The sequence below is a fragment of the Anabrus simplex genome, chromosome 6 (genome assembly GCF_040414725.1).
Source record: "Anabrus simplex isolate iqAnaSimp1 chromosome 6, ASM4041472v1, whole genome shotgun sequence".
Taxonomy (NCBI): domain Eukaryota; kingdom Metazoa; phylum Arthropoda; class Insecta; order Orthoptera; family Tettigoniidae; genus Anabrus; species Anabrus simplex.
The window spans coordinates 70,596,313-70,620,769 of record NC_090270.1 but is presented as its reverse complement, the minus strand read 5'-3'; the positions used below and the strand labels follow the sequence as shown (position 1 = coordinate 70,620,769).

The 24,457-nt window shown below is 39.3% G+C and overlaps 1 protein-coding gene across 4 annotated transcripts in view; it reads left to right on the top strand.

Moving 5' to 3' along the window:
* The window catches only part of ema (C-type lectin domain containing ema), a 177,194-nt gene that overhangs the window by 44,207 nt on the left and 108,530 nt on the right, over positions 1 to 24,457 (top strand). For 3 of the 4 annotated variants that reach the window (XM_067149861.2, XM_067149860.2, XM_067149862.2), the window contains 3 exons: positions 8,535 to 8,764; positions 12,820 to 13,009; positions 21,849 to 22,022. In XM_067149861.2, coding sequence (XP_067005962.2) covers positions 8,535 to 8,764; positions 12,820 to 13,009; positions 21,849 to 22,022 — 594 coding nt within the window. The remainder of the gene's footprint in view (positions 1 to 8,534; positions 8,765 to 12,819; positions 13,010 to 21,848; positions 22,023 to 24,457) is intronic. The other variant, XM_067149863.2, reaches the window with a different exon arrangement.

The following is a 24,457-nucleotide window of genomic DNA, read 5'->3' as shown; positions in this document are numbered from 1 at the left end:
ATTGGATGGCGAGAATCATTAGTCTGCTTCGTCCTCTCTGCATCAGCAGCAACAGCCCTTCTGATAGTGGGGGAAAGCTATTCCAACAATCGGGTAGATTTTGTTAACTGGAGTTGGCTTTAGACATCCCGACAAGATTCGTACAGTCTCGTTGATTGCAATGTCAATCTGCTTGGTGTGAGTGGATGCACTCCACACATGTGAAGCGTACTCTGCAGCAGACACACACAAAGCAAGAGCAGAGGTTCTCAGGACGCAAGGGCTTGCTCCCCATTTGGTGGCTGTGACCTTTCTTAAAATATTTTTCCGTGAACTAACTTTCAGCCTTGTGTTGTGGCAATGTTTCTTGTAGGACAGTGTTCGGTCAAGAGTAACACCTAGATACACAGGTGTTGAACAATGTTCAAGTCGTTTGCCTTGCCATGTAATGTCCAGTTCCCGCCGAGCTTCTCTATTCCTTAAGTGAAATGCGCATACCTGAGTCTTGTTGGGATTTGGCTTTAGATGATTGCCTTCATAGTAAGAGCCAAGAGTATCTAGTGCAGAAGTCAACTTACCCCTCCACCTCTTCAAATGTCTTTCCTTGGGCAGCCACTGCAGTATTGTCGGCATAGATGAAAAGCCTGGTATGTACTGTTATGGGCTGATCATTAGTGTAAATATTAAAGAGCACAGGGGCTAGCATGCTGCCTTGAGGTAAACCATTCTTTTGTATGTGCCATCTGCTCTTCTTACCATGGAGAGAGACTTGGAATCTTCATTCTGCAGGAGAATGCCAATAAGAGATGTTAGTTTATATTAATTAGTGGGTTCGTAAATTTTTGTCAGCAACTTTGTGTGATTGATGGTGGTGTAGGCAGCTGTTAAGTCAACTAAGGCAACTCCTGTTACCTTACGCTGTTTTAAACCACCCTCGATGTGTTGAGCAAGGTTCAATATCTGATTGCAGCATGACTTTCCAGGTCAAAAACCAGCTTGTTGCAGAATGAACTTTCCTTCGAGGATGCCACTAATTCGGTTAAGGATAAGGCGCTCGAAGATCTTGAAACAAAGACATAACAATGATACTGGGCGAAAGTTTCTAGGATCGTTTGGCTCCTTACCAGGCTTAAGTAGTGCAACCACTCAAGCTTCCCTCCAGAGCTTGGAAATATAAAGCTTATACACACACTCATTAAGCATTGTAAGCAGCCATTGCAGAGTGGTCCGGCCGAACCTCTTGATCTGTTCTACTCTGATATCATCGATGCTAGCAGCTTTATTTAATTTCAAGGTGGAGATGACAGACTCTAGTTCATTCAAGGTGAAGGGTTCTTGGAGATTATGGTTCTCACTTCCTGGGGTGTGTTCCAGTTGCACCCGTGTACTCCGACCTTTAGTCTTCCTGTTTATGAGTGATTGGGTTGCAATCTGGTCTGCTGTTATTGTGGTGAACTTTCTAGGTTTTGTTGGGTCACCGCTGAGGTTTTTCAGGAGATTCCAAGCTCGCCTACTGTTCAACTTCATGTCCAGATTCTCTACCAGTGAGGTCCACTTAACTTTACGATTTACTCGGATAGTCTGCAGCAATTCCTCACCAATCTGGATAGTGTCATCAGCAAATGGGTCAGCCTCAAAAAGATCACATCACAGTAATTGAATATTGAAAGAACTAATCTATACTAATATTATAAAAAAGGAAAAATTTGTATGTTTGTTTGTAATGAATAGACTCAAAAACTACTGAACCAATTTTAAAAATTACTTCACCTATAGAAAGCTACATTGCCAGTGAGTAACATGGCCTGTATTTTATTTTCAAAACAGTTCGAGGTGGGGGGCACGGGGGGGGGGGGGAAGATATAAAAATAATAGGCTAATATAGGCAAAATATCAAATTTGTTGTATAAGGACGAGACAAAGCTCAACCTCTTGACGCAAAGAACAAAACTCAGTAAGCCCTATGGGCCTGAAAACCATGTTTAAAGGCCCTAAAACCAACCGTTACGGAGATATTGGCACCACACTACCCCTGCTCTAGGTATTGACTCCGGTGACTTACGTATAATCAGTAACCTGTACTGGAATCAGTTTGCAAATGTTAAAACTGATCAAGGAACTTCAGAAACTGCTTCGATCAAGAAGGGCGTCCGCCAGGGTTGTGTACTGGCACCTCTGTTGTTTAACATTTACTCAGAGGCAATCTTTAAAGAAACATTGGAAGACTATGGTGGGATCAAAATTAATGGGAAAATCATCAACAACATCAGATATGCAGATGATACTGTTGTCATAGCTGATGACATGCCTGCCCTTCAGTGCATGATAAACTCCTTAGTTCAGCACAGTGAAGAGTTTGGATTATATGTTAACCCCTCAAAGACGAAACTGATGGTGTTCTCTAAGAAGACAATTCGGACAAATCTCACAATAAAAGATAAAATAGTTGAGCAAGTGTCTTGGATGACCAATGTAACTCCAAACGGGAGATAATATCTAGAATTGAGCAGGCCAGGAAACAATTCATTACCATGAAGAAATTCTTTGTGAGGTCAGATCTCAGTCTCCAACTACGAATTTGTATAATCCGCTGCTATATATTTTCTGTTCTCCTATACGGATGTGAAAGCTGGACTCTGGATCCAATCATAGAAAAACGTATTGATGCCTTCGAAATGTTCCTGTATCGCCGTCTCTTGCGGATATCCTGGGTAATGAAAATCTCAAATGCCGAGGTCCTTCGTCGGATGAAAAAGCAAAAAGAACTACTGCTCACCATAAAACAGAGGAAAACGCAATATCTAGGACATATCATGAGAGGTGAGAAGTATCAGTTATTACAGCTTATTATCGAAGGGAAGATACAGGGGAAGAGATCTGTTGGGAGAAGAAGAAATTCATGGCTGAAAGACCTTCGAAGATAGCACTGCTGTACTTCAGAAATAGCATTCCATTCTGCGCTGTCAAGATCAGAGCTAGTTACGTGGATCGCCAACCTCCGCTCGGAGACGGCGTCTTAAAGAAGAAAGAAGAATGAACTGCCGTAACCATGGCAACGTCATCTCCAGGATTCTACAGCAGCAAAATTATCTACAATAAATCACAAAACCTAACATGTTGCAGACATGAAAATTGATATTTGGAATCCCCTTTAAAAATAAAAGAACACAAATATTCGTTTCAGGAAATCCGCTTGAGGGGAATATGTTGAAAAGAAGTGAGGAAGGAGTTGAATTATTTATATGAGGATACATATATCTAAAAAAAATGAAGATGTTACAGACTTTAAAATTCGTACTTGGAATCTACTTTAAAAATGAACACACGTTTTTAGAAAATCCACTTAAGGGGGTGAAAAGAATTAAAAAAGCGGGTGAATTTTTAAAATGAGTATCTTCTTCTTCTATCGTTTTACCCACACCTGTGGGGTTGCCGGTGTGAACTGTGGCGCACATGTGGATTTGACCCTGTTTTACGACTGGATGCCCTTCCTAACTGCAACCGTATGTGTAGGGGTGTAATCTATGCTTCTATGCTAATATTATAAAGAGGAAAAATTTGTATATTTGTTTGTAATGGATGGACTCAAAAACTACTGAACCGATTTTGAAAATTACTTCACCTATAGAAAGCTACATTGCCAGTGAGAACATGGGCTGTATTTTTTTCAAAACAATTTGAGGGGGGGGGGGAGACGGGGGGAGGTATAAAAATATTAAAATAATAGGCTAATATAGGCAAAATCGAATTTGTCGTACAAGGACGAGACAAAGCTCATTTTAAGCCCCTTGACGCAAAGAACAAAACTTGGTAAACCCTACGGGTCAGAAAACAATGGTTTAAGGTCCTAGAACCAACCATTATGGAGATGTTGGAACCACACTACCCCTGCTCTAGGAATCGGATAAAGAAACGAACGGCCGCAACCATAGCAACGTCAGCTCCAGGATTCTACAGCAGCTAGATTATGCATGTACGTTTGGGCATAGCTGCCAACCAGAATTGATACAGATATGACTTACTATCTGGAAAAAATAAACTGATGTGTAAGACGCTCATAGCACTCCTTTGGGCGGGGATGGAAAGGGAGTGAAGTATAAAAATAATAGCCCCGGAGATCTCCGAAGTACAGCGACCAGCGGTTGCCGACGGGCCTCCGTTTTTACGTACTGACTTAGGTTTTAGCATTTTGCGGAGTCTGTTACGTATAGTTTAAACTATTTTCTATCAAATCATGGAGTAGTAGGATCGCTGATGTTATTAGTGCCGATATTTTGGTCCACTTTTACGATCATTGTAACCATGAAAACAACCTATATACTGTACACAGTTGTCAATATACTGCCCATGACTTGAAAAAGTTTCTCAACATTTATACTCAGATTCATTATATGATGTGCGGCATGAATGACAAGCCCTGAGAATTATAATTCTCGATAATTATAGTAGTTTTTATGTATCGCGTATTTCCTTGTATTTCCTTGATCATTTGTAATAGTTACGAAATGTTGGATCAAACAAATACATTCAATAATATTTATATTTGTGGTACTATTTAGCGGAAGTATACTTAAACTAATCCTGCAGCTTTGTGAAGGAAGCAGGTATATCTAGGTGGGAATGAAGGAAAAACATGGTAGCAAAAGATCTTAGAGGTCGACGCTAATTAAGAACTAATATTTAGAGGCCCCCGTGAAAAAAAAGAGGAAGAAGATACTTCCACTATAATTCCAAACATGACAAATAATTTCTACCGGGCGAGTTGGCCGTGCGCGTAGAGGCGCGCGGCTGTGAGCTTGCATCCGGGAGATAGTAGGTTCGAATCCCACTATCGGCAGCCCTGAAAATGGTTTTCCGTGGTTTCCCATTTTCACACCAGGCAAATGCTGGGGCTGTACCTTAATTAAGGCCACGGCCTCTTCCTTCCAACTCCTAGGCCTTCCCTATCCCATCGTCGCCATAAGACCTATCTGTGTCGGTGCGACGTAAAGCCCCTAGCAAAAAAAAAAAAAAAAAAAAAAAAAAAAAAATTCTACGTACTTAAGTTAATACACCAGTGATATAAATATCTAATGAAGTCAGTCACACCGATAGTATGAGTAATAAAGCCAGTTTCTGATAACCCGTACGAAGAACAGGTACTTCTGCTAGTGTTTTTATAAGCCTGATATTCATATTTAATGGAAATATGTTTTGGTGGTATTTCAGAGGATGGAGTGAGGTACTCCCCAGTACCTGTTACAGATACTAGTGACATGTTCACTCCAGTTTAGATTCTCATTTATAATGAGACCTGAATTATTTACCGAACTTTCACATGGGATTTTGGTACCAGATAGAATGAGTGAAGGGATATCTTAAGTCTTAGTCTTTCTTATTAATTTCAATTGTCTAACTGTAATGGCTTTTATCTTGGAGGGATTAGCACATTAATGATGGGCTAGGTTGATTAACGTAGTTTCGTCTTGGTGCACGGACGACCAGCTACGTAAATTAACATTTTCTCACAGTGCTTCATTCTTGTGTAATTTTTTCCTTTCAGCCTTTCATTAATCAAACTTCTGTGTGTTGTTTACAAACTGAAGTCTTTGTTGATCGTAATTGAGATAGGTATATTCTTTCTTGACAATGCTTTTGGTTCATAACACGTAGTAACCGCATGACTCCATGTATTGTCAGGTGTCAGCATGGCACGCCGTAGCAAAGACAGCTTGAACAATGATGAAATATTGGAGAATTGCATGCTGATAGTTTATCTGATGTACCTAATGATTGTGAGAGTGTAAGTATTAGTGATTGTGAAGATGTAGGACCGTCAACATCAAAGTATACGTGTGGAATTGAAAGTGCAGTATCCAGTTCAGACAAGTATGTTTACAGTAATAATATGAGTGAGGATGACAATAGTAGTGACAGTGAGATTGATGAATGGACAAATAAGGATGAAAATAGAAACTTAGAACTGTTTAGAGGTTTTACTGGCCTCACTTACACTGCCAATAATCCCGCAATTATCCCGGAGGTAATAGATTGTTTCCTTGGTGATGGCTTGTTTCAGCTTCTTGTAGAACAATCAAATCTCTGTTATGAACAAACCTCCCCCAAATCCCTGAAATGGAAAAATATAAATGTAGTGAAAATGAAAAAGTTCTTGGCTCTAATAATTTCAAAGGGTCAGTTTAGGAAGGACCCTACAAAGGACTATTGGACTATTGCTTGGTTTTGCTGAAATTATGAGCCAAAATCATTTTGGACAGATCTGGATTTTTTTTCGCATTTCAGTGACAATTTAACTGCTGATCATGATTCAGACAGACTCTACAAAATAAGGCCTGTTTTGAACTATTTATTAACTAAGTTTTGATCTCTATAAACCTATGCAGCAGCTTTCTCTTGACGAATCCATGATTCAGTGGCCTGGGAGGCTTAGATTTAGGATCTACAGTCCTGGAAACTTACCAGATATGCTATTTTAGTGAGTGGTATGTAAGGCCAGTACAGGATATATTTGCAACGTGGAGATTTATACTGGAGAAGGTAAGAGATTAGAGGAAACCATTTTTTTGGTTTTGGAAACCTACCTCAACTTATGGCACCATGTATACCACGATGACTATTACCGTAGAGTAGAAATTGCAGAAAACTTCCTCCAAAGGAAAATTAGAATGTGTGGGGCTATGCGGGTGAAAGGAGGAATTCCCCAAGTATTGAAATCTTCATCAAAAATACTAAAGAGTGGTGAAAATGTGTTTTGTCAGAAACTTGAAGTTGTTCTCCATGTTTGGAAGGACAAGAGGGAAGTTTGCATGATAAGTACAATCCATACTGGCACAACAGAGGAGGTTGTAATCAAATATGGGTAAAAAGTAGAGAGGTCAAAATCTGTTATTGAATACAATAAGTTCATGAAGTGGGTGGACTGGGCTTATCAGTATTTCTTGGCCTACTATACATTTCTGAGGAAGACAGTGAAATGGAGCAAAAATTCTTTATTTGGCTGATAAATTGTGCACCTTTCAATGCCTTCAGGCTATATCAATTGCAGAATCCAGGATCAAATATCAAAAATTCCTGGAGGAGGTTTCTGATTATTGGTTAGGGGAACAAGAGGAACAGGTAGAAGAAAGAGAAACAGAAGAAGAGGATTTGATGGAAGAAGTATCAAGACCAACTCCACGTACTCCAAGAAGGGTTCCTGCTGGAAGAATGTCTGGAGATCTGAAGCTTCATAAAATTGAAGCATTCGTTGGACCTGGAAGGAAAAAAGTTCCCTCAGAAACCCTGCAGAGTATGTGCTGCACATGAGAAATGCAAGGACACAGTATACAACTGCTGGGTCAAGGTACTCAGTTCCTTTGCAGAAGGGCAGCTGCTTCACATGATACCACACAAAAGACCAGTACTAGAATCACTGGTAAGTGCTCTCACCAAGTTTCAATAATTTATCTTGTGTAATTTAAAAGTTACAAGTAGTTATGTTTCATCCTACTTCTCATGCTAGGTGCGCTTCAGTTGCCTGGTCCACAGCAACAAACGGAGTAGCACGCACCCAGACAGCAATGATAATATAGAGTTTTCAAAAGCATATGATGATATATTTTGTAAGTCAACATTCATTCTATCAGTTGTTATGCGAATATCGTCCAATTTTGTGCAATGGTATATTTAGAAGTCATCAGCATATAAATAGTCAATATTTCAATTGAGATGTCATTTACGTAAAAAAAAAGAAAAAAAAAAAGTAATGGACCATGTACAGACCCTTGTGACATTCTTATTGGTTTCATTGCTCATTGAAATGTCCTGTTATTTATAACCACTCATCTGCGGTTAGTGAGGTAAGTGCTAAATAGTTGTAAAGCAGTCTGATTCAGATGAAGGTATTTTAATTTGACCAGCAATATGTGTATATTTACCTTGTGAAATGCAATACTGTAATCGAGAAAAGTAAGTAATGTGACCTACTGTTCACTTATTGCATGTCTAATGTCATCTGGTCGAGCTGTGTCCCTTTTTGAAGCCTGACTGTAAATGGTCAAAACAGGGAATATGGTATTTGTTAAGATACTCGGTTAGTTGCTGATGGATTATCCATTTGAGGGTTTGGAAAGAGATGAAAGTATACAGACTGGTTGATAGTCTGGTAAGTGAACAGATTTATGATTGATACATTTCACTTACAATTTTCAGTAGTTCTGTTCTTTTAAAGACTACTTGGATGGATTTCAAATCTCTTATTCTATTTATGAAAATATTCTCGATTTCGATTTTGTCTTTTATCATAACTGTTATTCCCTACTAATGACTAATAATCTGCTTGAAAATCAAGTGAATTGATAATTATATCTAGCTGAGACCAAGTGTATGGGTCACATTTCTGGCAGCATTATCATGTAAACTGGTTGATAATTTAAACTCAAGAGGGTATTATGTCGTAATAAAGGGAATATCCACAGGAGTATTCTTGATTGCAGAAGACATTAGTTTTGTTGGGATTATTGTGACTCGGTGTATTTCAGAAGCCGTCCTTTAATGATAATGCATATCTTTTACAGCACACAAATGATTTTCCTCTGTACACGGAAGCAATCAAGTTCTTCAACCATCCTGAAAGTATGGTGCGTATAGCTGTGAGAACTCTCACACTGAATGTGTATAGAGTTGAAGATCGTTCTATGCTTAAATTCATAAGGGATAAGACCGCAGCACCATACTTCTCCAATCTTGTGTGGTTTATTGGTAATCACATTCTGGAATTGGATACCTGTGTGCGTAATGATGCAGAGTAAGTTAAATTCTAAACTGACTTATTGGTAGTCTTTCTGATTAGTTCTAATATACGAGGCATGTTTTTTAAGTAAGGGCCGTTTGAAAATAACTACACAACGAAAGACGATTTTCAAACACCACATTTATTTGCAGATTCTACATACTTTACTCTCTATTTTTCAACATAGCTGCCAAGTTTGTTTAAATATTTATCATACCTTACCACTAAGTTTTGAATATCCTCTTCATAGAAACTTCCTGCCTGCTCCGATAACCAAGAGATCTTGATTTTACGCTCGGACAGAGTCTGTTTGGGCTTCACCTTTACAGACAAATGTGTGTCTCTCCATTCCATGCTCCGTTACTTCGATTCGGGCATGATGTGCAAAACCCACGTTTCGTCTCCCGTTACCATCTGACTCAACATGTCGTCATCTTCTTTGGCATAACGAGTCAAAACTGTCATCAAACACTCAAATCTTTTGTTTTTGTGGTCCTCTGTTAGGATTTGAGTGTTTGATGACTTTTTGACTCGTTATGCCAAAGAAGGTGACGACATGTTGAGTCAGATTGTAACGGGAGACAAAACATGGGTTTTGCATATCACACCCGAATCGAAGCAACAGAGCATGGAATGGAAACACACACATTAGCCTGTAAAGGTGAAGGCCAAACAGACTGTCCCAGCTCAAGATCAAGAACTCTTGGTTATAGGAGCAGGCGGCAAGTTTCTCTGAAGAGGGAATTAAAAACTTAGTTGTAAGGTATGATAAGTGTTTAAGCAAACTTGGCGACTATGTTGAAAAATAGAGTAAAGTATGTAAAATATGAAAATAAATGTGTTGTTTGAAAATCATCTTCCGTTGTGTCATTATTTTCAAACGGCCCTTACTTAAAAAACATGCCTCGTAATACGGGAAATGTAAATGTAAAACTACTTACATTAGTAATAAATTGATTTTACATTACTAAATCTGCATGCATAAATTCATGTCTTATCTCTTCTTTATTGATGTCAGCACTTTTGTCTTGCTCTTTTCCATGAGATACACAATATATTAATATGTGTATGAGAGAATTTCTTGATTTTGTGCATATGCCTTATAATTGTTGCATATTTAGTTATGTCATTTTTTAATATTCTGACAGATATCTTACAATGAAATGGGCTGATACTGAACAAGTTTTTGCATTTTCTTTAGATATTTCTTACATCATTAAAGCTATGTACATGAGAATAAATATTGTCTGAACTATCTAAACTGCTGTCACTCAGCTGTACCGGCATGATTTAGATTAGTCTGCTGCAAAGTTTTTATGTTGGCCATCCCTTTCCTTCCTTCCTTCCTTCCTTCCTTCCTTCCTCCCTCCCTAGGACAGAGGGCTTAGAGTACCTGTGACGGGAGGCTGAGATTTTCGTGTGAACAATCACACATATCAGGAAGTGTGCTCGAATCCTAGCCTAATCCAAACTGAGCAAAGGTGAATGCTTCAGCCTTAGAAATACTTGAGAACAGCAGTAGAAGTTTGAATGGTAATGGAAAAACTTCCTGCATGGGTTCTCTGTACTGTGAATACCTTATTTGTTCACAAAAGAGATGAAATTTGTAGTATTTTATCAACAGCCTAGTTCTCTCAGTACCACGTATCATCCAATTTTGGGAGATTCAAGTTTTAACACATTCTGAGGCAGTTTTTACTGCTTTATCCAAGGGTGCTAATACCATATAATAAGAAAAATGATATATTAGAGGAAGACCATATCTTCACAATAGTGATTTAGATCAGTGGTTTAAAAGCTGTTGATCCCTACAAGCCTCCCTCTGTGGATTGGTCTCCAGTTGTACTACTGTTACTTGACCATCCTGTATCTACACTGGAGACTTCAACAGCCATTACACAAACTGGAGATATGACATGGTGACTGGTAATGGGTGGCATTGGTTCAGTGGGCAGAAATATGTAATGTCCCGACATGATTTAGACTTACATAAAATTTTAAGGACACTTCCTCTAAAGCATTACTTTGTCAATTTTATATATTTTTCATCTAAACAGTGTTATGTGGCTGAAGATGTTGATAATATACGAAACATGTACCACTTTTGACCATTAAAAATTGCCTTAAGCAATCATTGTATCGACTAGGTGGAAAATAAATAAATACTTAATTGTGAATGATTTAGACTAGTGGTCTGTAAAGATTTTATGTCGTGCCACCTCACTGCCCTTGGTAGAACATAATATTTCCTGTGCCCAACTTCCTGAAGTCAACACCGACCTACCCTGGTGGAAGTTGTTTGGAAAATACCCGTGGTGAACTCAATGCTCTTACCCAGATGGAATTTTCAATGTGCTAACTGGGATGAAGCTGGGAATAACTTGACATTAGACTAGCTACGAAGAACCTTCAGCCGATAGCAATTTGTTGAATGTGTCATCAAATCTTCCAAGTATAACTTCCCTGGAGGCTACTGGAAGGAATATGTGCTGGGCTGGACTCAGGGGAGTGAGGGTTTGTATAAAGTATACCAAAATAATGGAAACCAGACAGTGAGCCATGTAGCTACTGAATTCCCCCAATACAGAAAGATGAGAAAAGTGGGATGTTGCAGTTAAAGAAATTAATTTTGTGAAGTCGAGAGAAAAGTTTGGAGAATTCTGCATGGGTTTACTAGCAATTAACATCCCTACATGACATATGCTAAGTTCAGCCCAGATGTCATTACTAACAGAATGGTAGATCTCACAAGGGCAGAGGAAGACAATTGTTAGGCCAAAATGGTAAAACCTAACCTCACTGACCTGAACGAGCAATTATCCAGGGCTTTTTCTACTGGGGAACTGACAAGGCATTTGGCTCAGATAATATCCATAATGTAGCCTCCGTGGCTCAGGTAGCAGTACGCCGGCCTCTCACCGCTGGGTTCCGTGGTTCAAATCCTGGTCACTCCATGTGAGATTTTTGCTGAACAAAGCAGAGGTGGGACAAGTTTTTCTTCGGGTACTCCGGTTTTTCCCTGTCATATTTCATTCCAGCAACACTCTTGATTATCATTTCATTTCATCTGTCATTCAATTATCATTGCCCCAGAGGAGTGCGACAGGCTTCGGCAGCCAGCACAATTCCTATCCTCGCCACTAGATGGGGGCTTCATTCATTCCATTCCTGACCTGGTCGAATGACTGGAAACAGGCTGTGGATTTTCAGTATCTGTAACAAATATATTCAAAATATGGGTTCAAACAAGCTGGCTTGCTTCAATTTTCACTTAAAATCTTGACTTACAAATAGTAAAAGTTGTCAAAAGTAATAGGCATTCTCAAACCTGGCAAGTCAGAATATAACCCTGAAAGCTAGTACCAAACAGCGCTTCTCAGATGTACCTATAAACTTCTGGGAACGAGTCCTTATCAGCTTTGTGCTGTTCACTGAGGCTGCTACCCCACCTGAACAAGCTGGCTTCAGAAGTAGATGTAGGTACACTGACCAAGTTCTTGTTCTTACCACACATATTGAAGCAGGTTTTCAAAAGTAGCTAACATCAACAGCCTTTTTTTTTATCAACTTCATAGGTGCCTATGACACTGTTTTGAGATGCAGGTTGATCTTTACACTGCTGCAAGTTTTTCTTAGCCAAGAACATCCAGCATCCAGTATGCTCAGACATTTAACTTCAAAAGGAAGATAAGTTATGTTAAAATAAGTTTTCAATGAAAATAAACGCATGTACCATTGGCCGTGCTTGAACTCAAATCAAATCAAATTTATGGCCGATCACTTCTTGTGTCTGAAAGTGCACCATATTTACGTGGATATTGGTCAAATTTAATCCTTTGTCCCCCCCTTTTTTTCTTTTCAAGTTATTCACTCTGAAACTTGTGAAATATCATGTTAAAATTTGAAAAAATGTTGTATATTGTGGTGCTCACATCCCGTGCTTTTCTTCCATCCTAAGAATATATGTGAAAAATAGGAGAAAAAGCATCATTTTCATATGAACATACAATATATTTTCATTAGTATTGAATTGGATGTATACTTCTACTAATAAAAGCTTGTTTTTACAGTCATCAGAGTCAAAACAGATTGGCTGACCTTGTTGCCGAACATTTGGATCACTTGCATTATCTGAATGACATTCTATCTTTGGACATTGCTGATCTGAATCAAGTGCTCACCGACCATTTGCTCAATAAACTTTTCATTCCTCTGTACGTTTACTCACTCACAAAACGTAGACGCCACTCACAGCTTGAGGTATGTCCTGTTATCATGCAGTTTTTTAGAAATTTTTTCTTTTAGATATTCTGCTGTGTTGAAATGATGTAATTTATCAAGTCAAAAAAAGAGAAGTGGTATTTGTATGATTTATTTGAATGCTTTAAGTATGAAACTTTGTGTGTCATTTGTGGGTTACATATTGTAATTCTTTGATAAAAGTATGCTTGTCTTAATAAATGATTATTGATTTAAAACTAAAGAATTTCACAGCAGGCTTTTAAATTGATTATGTTGACGTGAAAAATCTCCAGCGTAATGGAAATGAAAATTAACCTTATCCAGTAGTGAGTAATGAGTTAGAGATAGCTGTTGTAGTGTAGATATGGTGCTGTGTCTCTGCCTGGAAAATGTAATAGGAGCGTGTGGCATGTAACAGCAAGGATGTCAGACCTCACATGGGCTGTATGAGTAACAGTTAACTACAGGACGGGATGGGTAAGACAAAACCTCAGGGCTTTTGATTGTGGCCAGATTGTTGGCGCCAGACGTATGGGCTGCTCCATCTCTGAAGTTGTGCAGGTACTGGGCTTTCCAAGGGTCACAGTATCAAAAGTGTATGGTGAGTATGTGGATTCAGGCAAAACAACGGCCACCAGGGTCATCTGGCAAGGCACACGTTAATGACACGGGTCGCCGTTGGCTAACTTGGATCGTAAGAGCTGATAAATGGGCCACAATGCAGAAGATAACTTGTCAATTCAAAGCTGGACTGCAATAATGTGTGAGCAGCCATACCGTTCAGAACCATCTTCTTACCATGATGTGCAGAAGCAAGCATCCCTCGAGGGTATCTGCTCAACACCTGTTGGAAGGCACGACTGACATGGGAAAAAGAACTCTGCCACTGGACACTCGAAGCATTGCAATAGGTCGCCTGGACAAATGAGTCAAGGTACCAGTTGGTGGCAGATACGAGTGCTTTTGAACTATGTAAGGCAATAGATCTTTCTTGCTAGCAGGGTACAGTTCATGTCAGTGGTGGTGGTATCCTCATATGGGGACTGCTCACATGGAATGAAATGGGACCTCTGGGACGATGTCCCTCACTGGTGAAGGTTACAGAAAGCTGCTGGCAGATCATGTTCACCCCCTTTTGTTCCCCTCCGGCACTCTGAGGGCAACCTGTTCCTACAGCTAGACCATGCTCGAGCCCATTGCTTCCAAATTGTGTCTTCATGGTTTTGACATGGCTGTGAAGATACTTGCATGGCCTCCGAGGAGCCTCGATTTCAATCCATTTGAGCACATCTGGGAAGCTGTCAAAGGATTTGCATGCCCTGAATTCTGCTCCAACCTGTCTTCCTGGATTATGGGAAGTTGTGCAGTGGTCATGGATTAGTATGGTTCCCCAACGCTCTTGGTTTCTTGAAGAGTCCATGCCTTGCTGCATTGCTGCTGTCATCAAGGTGAAAGGGTGCTGTGCGCAGTTGTCTTCATGTTCATAAAAAATGTACAAATTAACAGAGCTTGAGCTGGCATGTTATCATGGAGGAGGTTCCAAGAGGTATTTCTCCACAAGTCTTGTCTTTCTCTCCAGGCATTTTCTCTCAAACATGTCAAGATTTTAAAATAATATCAGCAGTTCACCGTGTGACTTTCAGATAAGAATTCAAGGTACATAACACTGTTGATGTCAAAGAAGACTATCAACAACACTTTCATATTTGACCTGATCTTGCATGCTTTCTTTGATCTCAGCAAATTTTTTCCTCACCTTGATGATTGCATTTTTGTTTTAAATCATTTGGTATGTCTCCATAAATGTTTACCCCCAGTTTGAAGCAGATATGAATGTTGATAAGCTCATAATATTCAGATATTGGAACAATTGCAACTCCTTGTCAACATGCTCACAGGTTAACAGCTTTTGAACAAAATTAATTGTTTTAGAAATGCTTGACAAATGCCTAGTTACTTAGAGTGGATACCATTATTCATTGTCACTTACTGGAAACCTTTTAAGACTTTGTGTTTGCATTGTATTTTCAAGGCTAATTTTTAACAGACCTCGTACTAATAAGATAAATATTTACCACTAAAAATTACCTAGGCTTGTATACGCACACATACATAAATAATTACTGTATGGATGTGGTCCAAAAGTATTGTGCACTCAGGGATGGTACTGCATTGCAAAGAGTATGCATCTGGTGATTTGGGATTTGGATACAGCCATTTTCAATTGGGTAGCCTCTCTCAGTGAAGTTCTTAGCAAGTGTTCATTGGTAGCTTTTTGAGGTTGAACGAATGTGTTTATGCAGTGTGGTTAGGCTTGAGGATCAAAAACATTTGACTTCATTTGTATTTGCTTGGTTGCCCAAGTCTTTTCTTTTTGTTGCTTCCTCTTCCCACACGGACTTGTCATTGTTTTTAATCCTTCTGTATGCTCTTATCCTTCTAGTTTTGTATCCCATAAATTTATTGTGGGATCTTAAAATATCTCGTAGCACCTGTTATCAATTCTCTGAAAACCTTGCGACTTGTTTGTTCTTAGGATGCCTTCTTCCTACGAAGATTGGAGATCCAATTGATTACGATTATCCATGAAAGAGTGGCTCAAAATATGTCAAAAGAAACTCGTCTATACCAGCGGCGCACGTCTTTAAGCCAGGAATTTCTCCGTCTCATCACAGATCGTTGTCCTCCAATTTTCACCTCGATGAGATGCAGAAGTTAATAACGTTCACCTCTCATGATGTGCCTGATGTATCTGAGCTTTCACTCCTTGACGGATGTTAGAAGCTCTTTTAACAAGTCAAGGACTTCCTCGTTGGTCTTCCTTTCTACCCAGGATAGTCAAAACATTCTTCTTGTACAAGGACGTTTCAAAAGCTTCAATCCGCCTGTCCAACAAAGGGCTGAGCGTCCAGCCTTCGAAACTGTACAGGACATGGAAGACATAGCAATCACAACATCCAAACTTAAAGCTGAGATCTCTACTGGTGAATATCCCAGCCTTATATACTGCATTAAATAGTGCAGTTAGCAGGTTTAGGCCTCTATCGTCACCTTGAGCAATGAGTTTGTGAGTTTCTGCATGTATGTTGTTGGGATCCACAGCTTTATCTTTTTTCTGGAGCTTGATTGCATACAATACTTCCTCTTTTGTTATGTCAGGACTTCCTTAGTTGCATTCTCAGGGTGATTCGTCTAGCTGCACATCGTTAAATAGATTCTTAGCGCACTCTTTCCAGCACTTCAGCTTTTGTTCAGCTCCCACCAAGATGATCCTATTGTCATCCATCAGTATAGCTTTATACGGCTTGCGATATTTCCCTATAAGTTTATTGATTCTCTTATGGAGGGGGAAGAAGCCATGTTTCTCCTGAAGATATTCTATTTCTCTACATCTTTCCACCAGCTGAAATTCTTTTACTTTCATGCATTTTCTCCTCACTGCCCTGTGCTTTAGTTTCCTTCTTTCTTCCATAAGTTGTTATATTTCATCTATCATCGTGACTATTTCTTTGGGCTGCTTCAATATCCAATGCGTCTGATGACCTAGATGTTAGGCCCTTTTACACAACAAGCATCTATATCCAATGCCTGTTTCTTGAGTATCAATGAGTATGTTCTTTTGGACACTCCGTTGTGCTTCATATCAACTGTTCCAGAGTTGTTTACTGCACTCATCCTTTCTTCAATCTTCAAGGTTGTTTGAGTCCATGCTTCGAAGTTGTCAAGTCTCTTTGTATTAAGGTGCCTAGGTTTTTCACAGTGTCTCATCTTGACAAAGCAGTGAAGTTTGTAAATCCATGAAGATGAGATTGTGTTCGCTATTAACATTTGCACCAGGCTAGGTTTCAGCTGCTTTCACGAACCTTTTCAGATGACTTCTGATGAGGACGAAGTCTGTCTGATTCCTGACAGTATGACCTTCGCAATTCACAGGGGATGTTCACGTATACAAGTGCTGGGGATGTAGCTTGAAGAAGGTATTAATGACAGAGAGCTGCTGTTCTGAACAAAACTGTACCAGATGATTTCCTCTGGTATTTCTCTCACTGTGACCATATAATCCAACATCATCCTCCACGCCAAAACCTATCTTTGTGTTGAAGATGCCGAGGGCCAGTGATATCTCTCTTTTCTTTGTAAGAGCCATTGCCTTTTCCAGAGTGGAATAAAATTCCTCAACCAACTTGTCTTCTTTATCTCCTGTTGTAGCATAAACCTGAACAGTATTCATAACATGATATTATGTTTGCGGTAAGAAGCATGACTCGAGCTCCAAGGGGATTGAAATTGATGACTGACTTCATCAGATCAGAAGAGATGATTTCCTCTGGTATTTCTCTCACTGTGACCATATAATCCAACATCATCCTCCACGCCAAAACCTATCTTTGTGTTGAAGATGCCGAGGGCCAGTGATATCTCTCTTTTCTTTGTAAGAGCCATTGCCTTTTCCAGAGTGGAATAAAATTCCTCAACCAACTTGTCTTCTTTATCTCCTGTTGTAGCATAAACCTGAACAGTATTCATAACATGATATTATGTTTGCGGTAAGAAGCATGACTCGAGCTCCAAGGGGATTGAAATTGATGACTGACTTCATCAGATCAGAAGAGAGGAGCACAGCTACTCCATATTGATGTTCAGGATCATCACCATCCGAGTAATATACAATCCCATTTTTAGTCTTATGTGTCCCCCCTGATCCAGGCTATCTAACTTCACTGAGACTCAAAATCTTGATGTCCAGATGCTGCATTTCTGCTTCAACATATGCAAGCTTTCTAGCCATATACAGACGGCCATGACCTTGTTTGACGCAAAAATAATCCCTATTTTAACATATGGACTGGAAATCATTTGGGATAAGCTAACAAAGAATGACCTACACGCTTTAGAAAAAATCAAAGCCCTCTTCTTAAAGACAACTCTCTTTGTGTCCAGATTTACTAGATCAAGACTGGTTTATGAACTTGCAAAGGAGTCTCTTTTAATTGAAGATTTGAGATTCAAGCTCACTCTACCTTATACAGACCATTGGAAGAAACTCTTGGATGAAAGATTGGCCAAAAGGAATGGTATTTGTCCTGAATTCTGTTCGACTGAAGTAATGACGAATAGAACTTGGACCAATACAAACCAGGATCTCCGACATTTTATCAATTCTATGGCAATTCATGGATACCACTATAAACTCTACAAAACTAGGATCTTTCATGAATCTGACGATAGTTGTGTGTGTGCACTGTGTGATTTGACTTGTCCTCGTTACCATGTTGTGAAATGCACTGAGAGAAATAGACCTATAATAGAATTATGCTTAAATGACATGTAATCGCTATATATACACAAATTGTGTGCTCTATTAAATTAATTAATTAACTCTTGTTCTTTTGTTGTAAATTTGAAACTTATCACCATCTGTCTTCAGGGGGATTCCTAGCACCCTCTCCCCACTTAAGGGGTGCCCTGGACTGAGGGCCGTTGCTTTGTTAACTCTAACCATAACCATATTGAATTTTTTGGAAAGATAGCGCAGTAGGTCTTCCGTTTCCTTCCCATGCTGCAGTGCGGAAACCGTAGAGGCTGCTACAGCTGCGCTTTCCCACGTCCACTGTTGTGCCATTAGTGCAGTCCATCCTCACGTGATACTGTTGGAGTTGCTTCCCGCCAGTAGGAGATGTCCACTTAATCCTGTACAGTGATCTGCCTCCATGAACCTGAGTATAGGGCTGCCTCTTCTGCCATTTATACTGTACTGAAAGAGGATTATCTTCTCCACTGCAGATGTCATTGAGGTCTTCACTTATTACCCTGAGTTAGGGCCCTCCATATTATGACCCCTGGAGAGAGGGTGTGTCAGTTTTATTAAGCTCCTAGGAATTGAGCTGCCTATTGGTTCGCAGGTCCATTTCCAGGGTGTCAGAAGCAGCCTCTCATGTCTTTGGGCACCCTATTCCCCACCTGGGGACATGCCTTCTAGGGGTTAATAGACTCCCCCGAGGAAATGTTTTGTTAAACCTACAAGTGCCAACAGTCTTTTTTTTTTAATGTTGTGCGCCTGTCTGTAGTGCCAGCTTGGAAAAAAATTGACGTTTGTAAAAGTCACGATAAAAAAGCCTTGGGTGACACCTATTGACGTAAGACACACACTAAGTTGTCAAGCATAGTTTGAATTTATTTTTATTGCCATAAGGATTTCCATATATAAGTATTCCATGTCATGTATTCTCTTTGCTTTGGAATTTCACTGTTTGCTTGTGTTCAAGATGTTAACATTGCTGGCGATACTGACCTTATTGCGGGATTAATAGATGAAGGAAGTGATTTCAATGATATGGAATGTGGGGAAATTAACAGTATTTTTACAAGTAGTGACAGTACAGGCTGAAATGCTGGAAAATGACGATTGTGTGACTCCGATGAAGATGTACCTCTTCAAGAAAGGCTTGATGCTGCTAATGCAGGTAGGACTACAGCTGAATGAATTAACCCTTCTGAAACTGAGAAAGTCTGGCTAAAATTTAGGCCTAGATCTATGGGATTTTGACATAATCTTGAGAGAAATTCAAAGGCTATTTGTTACTTCCCTCTCTATTTTCCTCTCCAGTTGTGGAACGTGATTTTGGCTGAAAATAATAAGTATGGGGAAGATTTGCTTGCTATAAAGAATGAATTTATTAATTCTCACCTACATTCAATAATAACACAATTCAAACCCCTGACCGTTGAAAAACTAAAGACCTGGTTTGCTATTGTTTTGAATATGGGGCTAAATCCAAGAAATGATAAGAAAAAGCATTGGGACACCAGATTCTCTTAGAATCAACCATTTTATTTAAAATCAATGTCAAGAAATCATTTTCAGCTTATAAATTCATTTAAATATATTCATTTAAATGATAACAAAACCAAAATCTCTAGTGATAGTCTTGGTCATGTTCCCTGGTACAAGGTTTGTCCTGTGCTGGATTTCATGAATGCATTATGGAAGAAATAGTACGTCCCAGAAAGATCAGTTTCATTGGATGAGTCACTTATTGCAATGAAGAACAGAACTGCTTATATACAGTGCATGCCAAACCTAGCATGCCTTTTGTTTGGCAACTATGTGAAAGCAAATCAGGCTTTGTCATGCACAAACAAACAAACAAACAAATCCCATGGCACCACTACCCTTGAAGGGTCTTGGCCTACCAAGCGACCGTTGCTCAGCCCGAAGGCCTGCAGATTACGAGGTGTTGGGTGGTCAGCACGACGAATCCTCTTGGCTGTTATTCTTGGCTTTCAAGACCAGGGCGTCTATCTCACCATCAGATAGCTCCTCAATTCCAATCACGTAGGCTGAGTGGAAGCCGAACCAGCCTTCAGGTCCAGGTAAAAATTCCTGACCTGGCCGGGAATCGAACCTGAGACCTCCGGATAAGAGACAGGCACACTACCCCTACACCACGGGGCCGGCCTTTTGTCGTGCACACTGAACTATATAATGGTTCTAAATTCTTTGCATCAGGTGATCCAGACGGGATGCCCCATAGGGTGGTAATGCACATTGGAGAAAAATGTCATTTTTTTCAATAAAGATTATCATTTGTACACTGATCATTTTAATACCAAAATACCTCTGGCTGAAGAATTACACAAGGCTGGTGTCTTGTTGACTGGAACAGTATGTGTAAACTCAAAGGGCCTAGCTGCTCAGCTCACTAGTTCTAAACCTAAGGCTGGTGAAACTGTTTTTCGGAAAGGGAGAGTTTATGACCAATGTTTTCAGAGAAAAGAAACACAGAAAAACTGTCTTCAGCTTGAGTACAGCATTTCATGCAGACAGTGTTGCAGTGAAAATGAGAAATGGAAAGGAAATGCCAAAACCAATCCACATCATTGGTTATAATAAATACATGGCTGGGGTTGATTTGAAGGACGAAAAGGTTTATCATGTTGCTGGTACACATGCCACCAGAAGGTACTGGAGGAAAATACAGTATTCCAAAACTTTATGGACATGAATCTCCTTAATGCATACGTAGCTTACTGCAACAACACTGATCCTGGACAACGACTAGAAAGACACAACTTCATAGTAGAGATAATGGATCTCTTTGTGCATCAGAACCTGCAGTGGCTGTTCCGCTCACACCATCGTCACCAGTTAACAGCAAGCATTATTATGCTCAGCTACCAAGGTGCCAGGAGAGGATGTGTGCAGTGTGTGGACACCCCAAAAAGCGAGGAAGATCATCTCATTGGTGTCCCGAATGCATTGTAGGCATACATGAAAAATGCTGGGGACAACTAGAACACTGTTACAGAGCTGGAGGACTGAAGAGAAAGAAACCTGCTAAGGGAGAGGAGGAAGGAGGAAAATAAATCCACTCAGAAGCTGTGGAAACTCAAGTAACCTGACCCAACCTAACTTCCTGCTTTAAATGTCCATTCTATTTTCTGTTGTGACCCCAGTTGTGCAAATATTGCAACAAACCTTTTACTGGTGACTAAGAATATATCAAGGAACAATTTGTGTATATTAGATTTTTCAACTCATAAGTGTTTTTCTGATAAATTTGATTTGACTTTCCATTTTTTTTTTAAGTTTACAAGGTGATTATTAGGTCTTCCAGTTCTTTAATAAAGTTATTTACTTCATATTATGAAAATAAGTAATTATGTAACATCATATCGTAATAAAGTTTGTGATAACTGTTAGCATTTATTCAGAAGACTACAAATTGCAGGAATATGTGTTGGCACTTGTACAGTTAAGACTAAATTTTGAAAGATGTTCATTTTGAACTTCCATACCTTCTTTTGTCTTTTATTTTATAGTTTAAGTGAAGTTTTTTTCTCAATTTCTTTACAGGATGCCAAACCTCATGTGAGTAGCGTTGTTTCTCTGTTCCTACTTTCGCAAGTGTTCCTCATTATCAATCATGCACCGTTAGTGCACATACTTGCCTGGATCATACTCAATGGTGATATGGAGATCTTTTCTCAGGGAGCGTCAGAGAAGCTGGCTTCTTATCAACAAGCACAGGTAAATAATTTTGAATTACCACTGACTTGCATTATTCTGTGCCCAAAAGTAATCTAAAAAATCTTCTATCGAAGAACACATGTGATGGAGGTGATAGCCGATAATTATTGTAATTGCTGTCTTTAGGGTCAAATCTTGAGGTCATTGGCCAAAGAAATAATGGAAAAGATACTGTGGTAACTTTCTATTCAGGGCATCCACAGTTTAAATTTATATGCCGTAGAGGACTATTTTAAATACCAGATTTACTCACAATATTATTGCATCTAAATTATTAAAAATAGTTCAAATAGAATTTTTTCATAATAGATTTTTATTCATGTTTTTATTTTCTTATTTAATACATCCATTTTCTTGATCTACTTGTCCCTGGAACTACGACAAAAGAAAGAAATGAGAAAGATACTAGCTGTAGTACCCGGTGCTGCCTGGGTTTTGTGATTATTTATTTTTAGGATTTGTATTAGCTGTTAATTATGTATGGCCGGCCCCGTGGTGTAGGGGTAGCGTGCCTGCCTCTTACCCGGAGGCACCAGGTTCGATTCCCAGCCAGGTCAGGGATTTTTACCTGGACCTGAGGGCTGGTTCGTGGTCCACTCAGCCTACGTGTTTAGAATTGAGGAGCTATCTGATGGTGATATAGCGGCCCCGGTCTAGAAAGCCAAGAATAACGGCCGAGAGGATTCGTCGTGCTGGCCACACACACCTCGTAATCTGCAGGCCTTTGGGTTGAGCATCGGTCGCTTAGTAGGCCAAGGCCCTTCAAGGGCTGTAGTGCCATGGGGGGCGGGGGTAATTATGTATGAAGTGAATATTTGTAGATTTCTTTATTATGCCAATTGATATTTTACGAAGTATTATGTAGCTTTATAGTTATTGTTATGTGTTTAATTTTAAGTTTTAGTATTACATTATTTTGTTTCATATTAAACTTTGTCCTTGTGGCAGCCCTGATTGTCTGGGAAGTAGTTGACATTTACAAATAAATGATGCTAATAAGTGAGAACTATGTGTATTTATAAGTCTCGCTATAGATTAATGTACACGATTCCAAATGTCATTGGGAATGTCGCCGGTCAGCCTTGTGACTCCGAAAACTGTGGATTCAGCGCTAATCTTGGTCACTGTGGACATTTTCTTTTTTCACCCCTTCTCACCGCCCATGCCGAAGGGGGCATCCGGACTATTACTATTCATCTCGGCGATTCTGAAAACTATGGATTTGACAGTAATATCGGTCGTTTTAGATTATTTTTACATGTCACCCCTCCCCGTCCCCCCATAGGGGCACTAGGGTTGTCTTATCCCCACAGTATTTTTTCCAGATAGTAAGCCATATGGATACCGTAACCTCCATCATTTTTGACATTTTCTTTCTCACCTCTTCTTATCCCCCGTGCCGATGGGGCTGAATTTGGACTTAGTGTCATCCAGAGTTTCAGTAGGCCTGTTCATCTCAGCAGTTCCAAAAATTATGGATTCAACAGTAATATTGGTTGTTTTAGATTATTTTTACATGTCACCACCGTCCACCCTTAGGGGTGCTATGGTTGTCTTACCCTCACAGTACATTTTTCCAAATACAGTAGAAGTCCATTATAGTGAGAATTCATAATGGTGAAAAATTTACTCGCTATAGCGGATTGCCGTTATATCCGATTTTTGTAAAAGTTGGGAAGAACCCCATACATATTAAAATCACTGTGAAACGGCAATCAGTTTATTCAAAACTTGCGTTTTCGCGGATGATATCCACATTGAAATAATAACATTAAGTTATTTATTAGACCACCTAATCAATACAAAATCGTCTTGGATGATTTATGTAGCTTTATAGTTATTGTTATTCTATTCACCAACTTCATATCCTCAACGTGTTCTACAACTTCACCATATGCATCTGACTTTCTTCCTTTATCTTCAAGATCATAATGAACTTCGGATCTCTCGACTAACTTTGACTTTTACTCTCTCCTCTTTACTTTGATTACATAAGATTTTTCGCCATCGTCAAATTATAACCGCCATTACTATCAACTTTACTTTTATGCAATCTTACTACTTGTTGTATAACAATCTGTTGTTTTATTCCATTGTACTTATTTTAGCAGCCTTCTAAGGTTAATTTTGTTAATACTTCCACTATTGTATCTCATCACATTGTATTTTCAAACCATCAATGTTATTTTTAATGTTATTTTACTTCAAATCTCTTCAAGATTTTAAAATTCATTTCATCACTACATGTTATTTAGACGCTTATTTTTAATTTAAGGTTAAGACTATGGCTGATGATGCCTTCAGAGAAGGCGAAACATGTCCCACTATTAGCTAACAAATTTATGTAAATCATCCAAGACGATTTTGTATTGATTAGGTGGTCTAATAAATAACTTAATGTTATTATTTCAATCTACATCATCAATACGGACCAA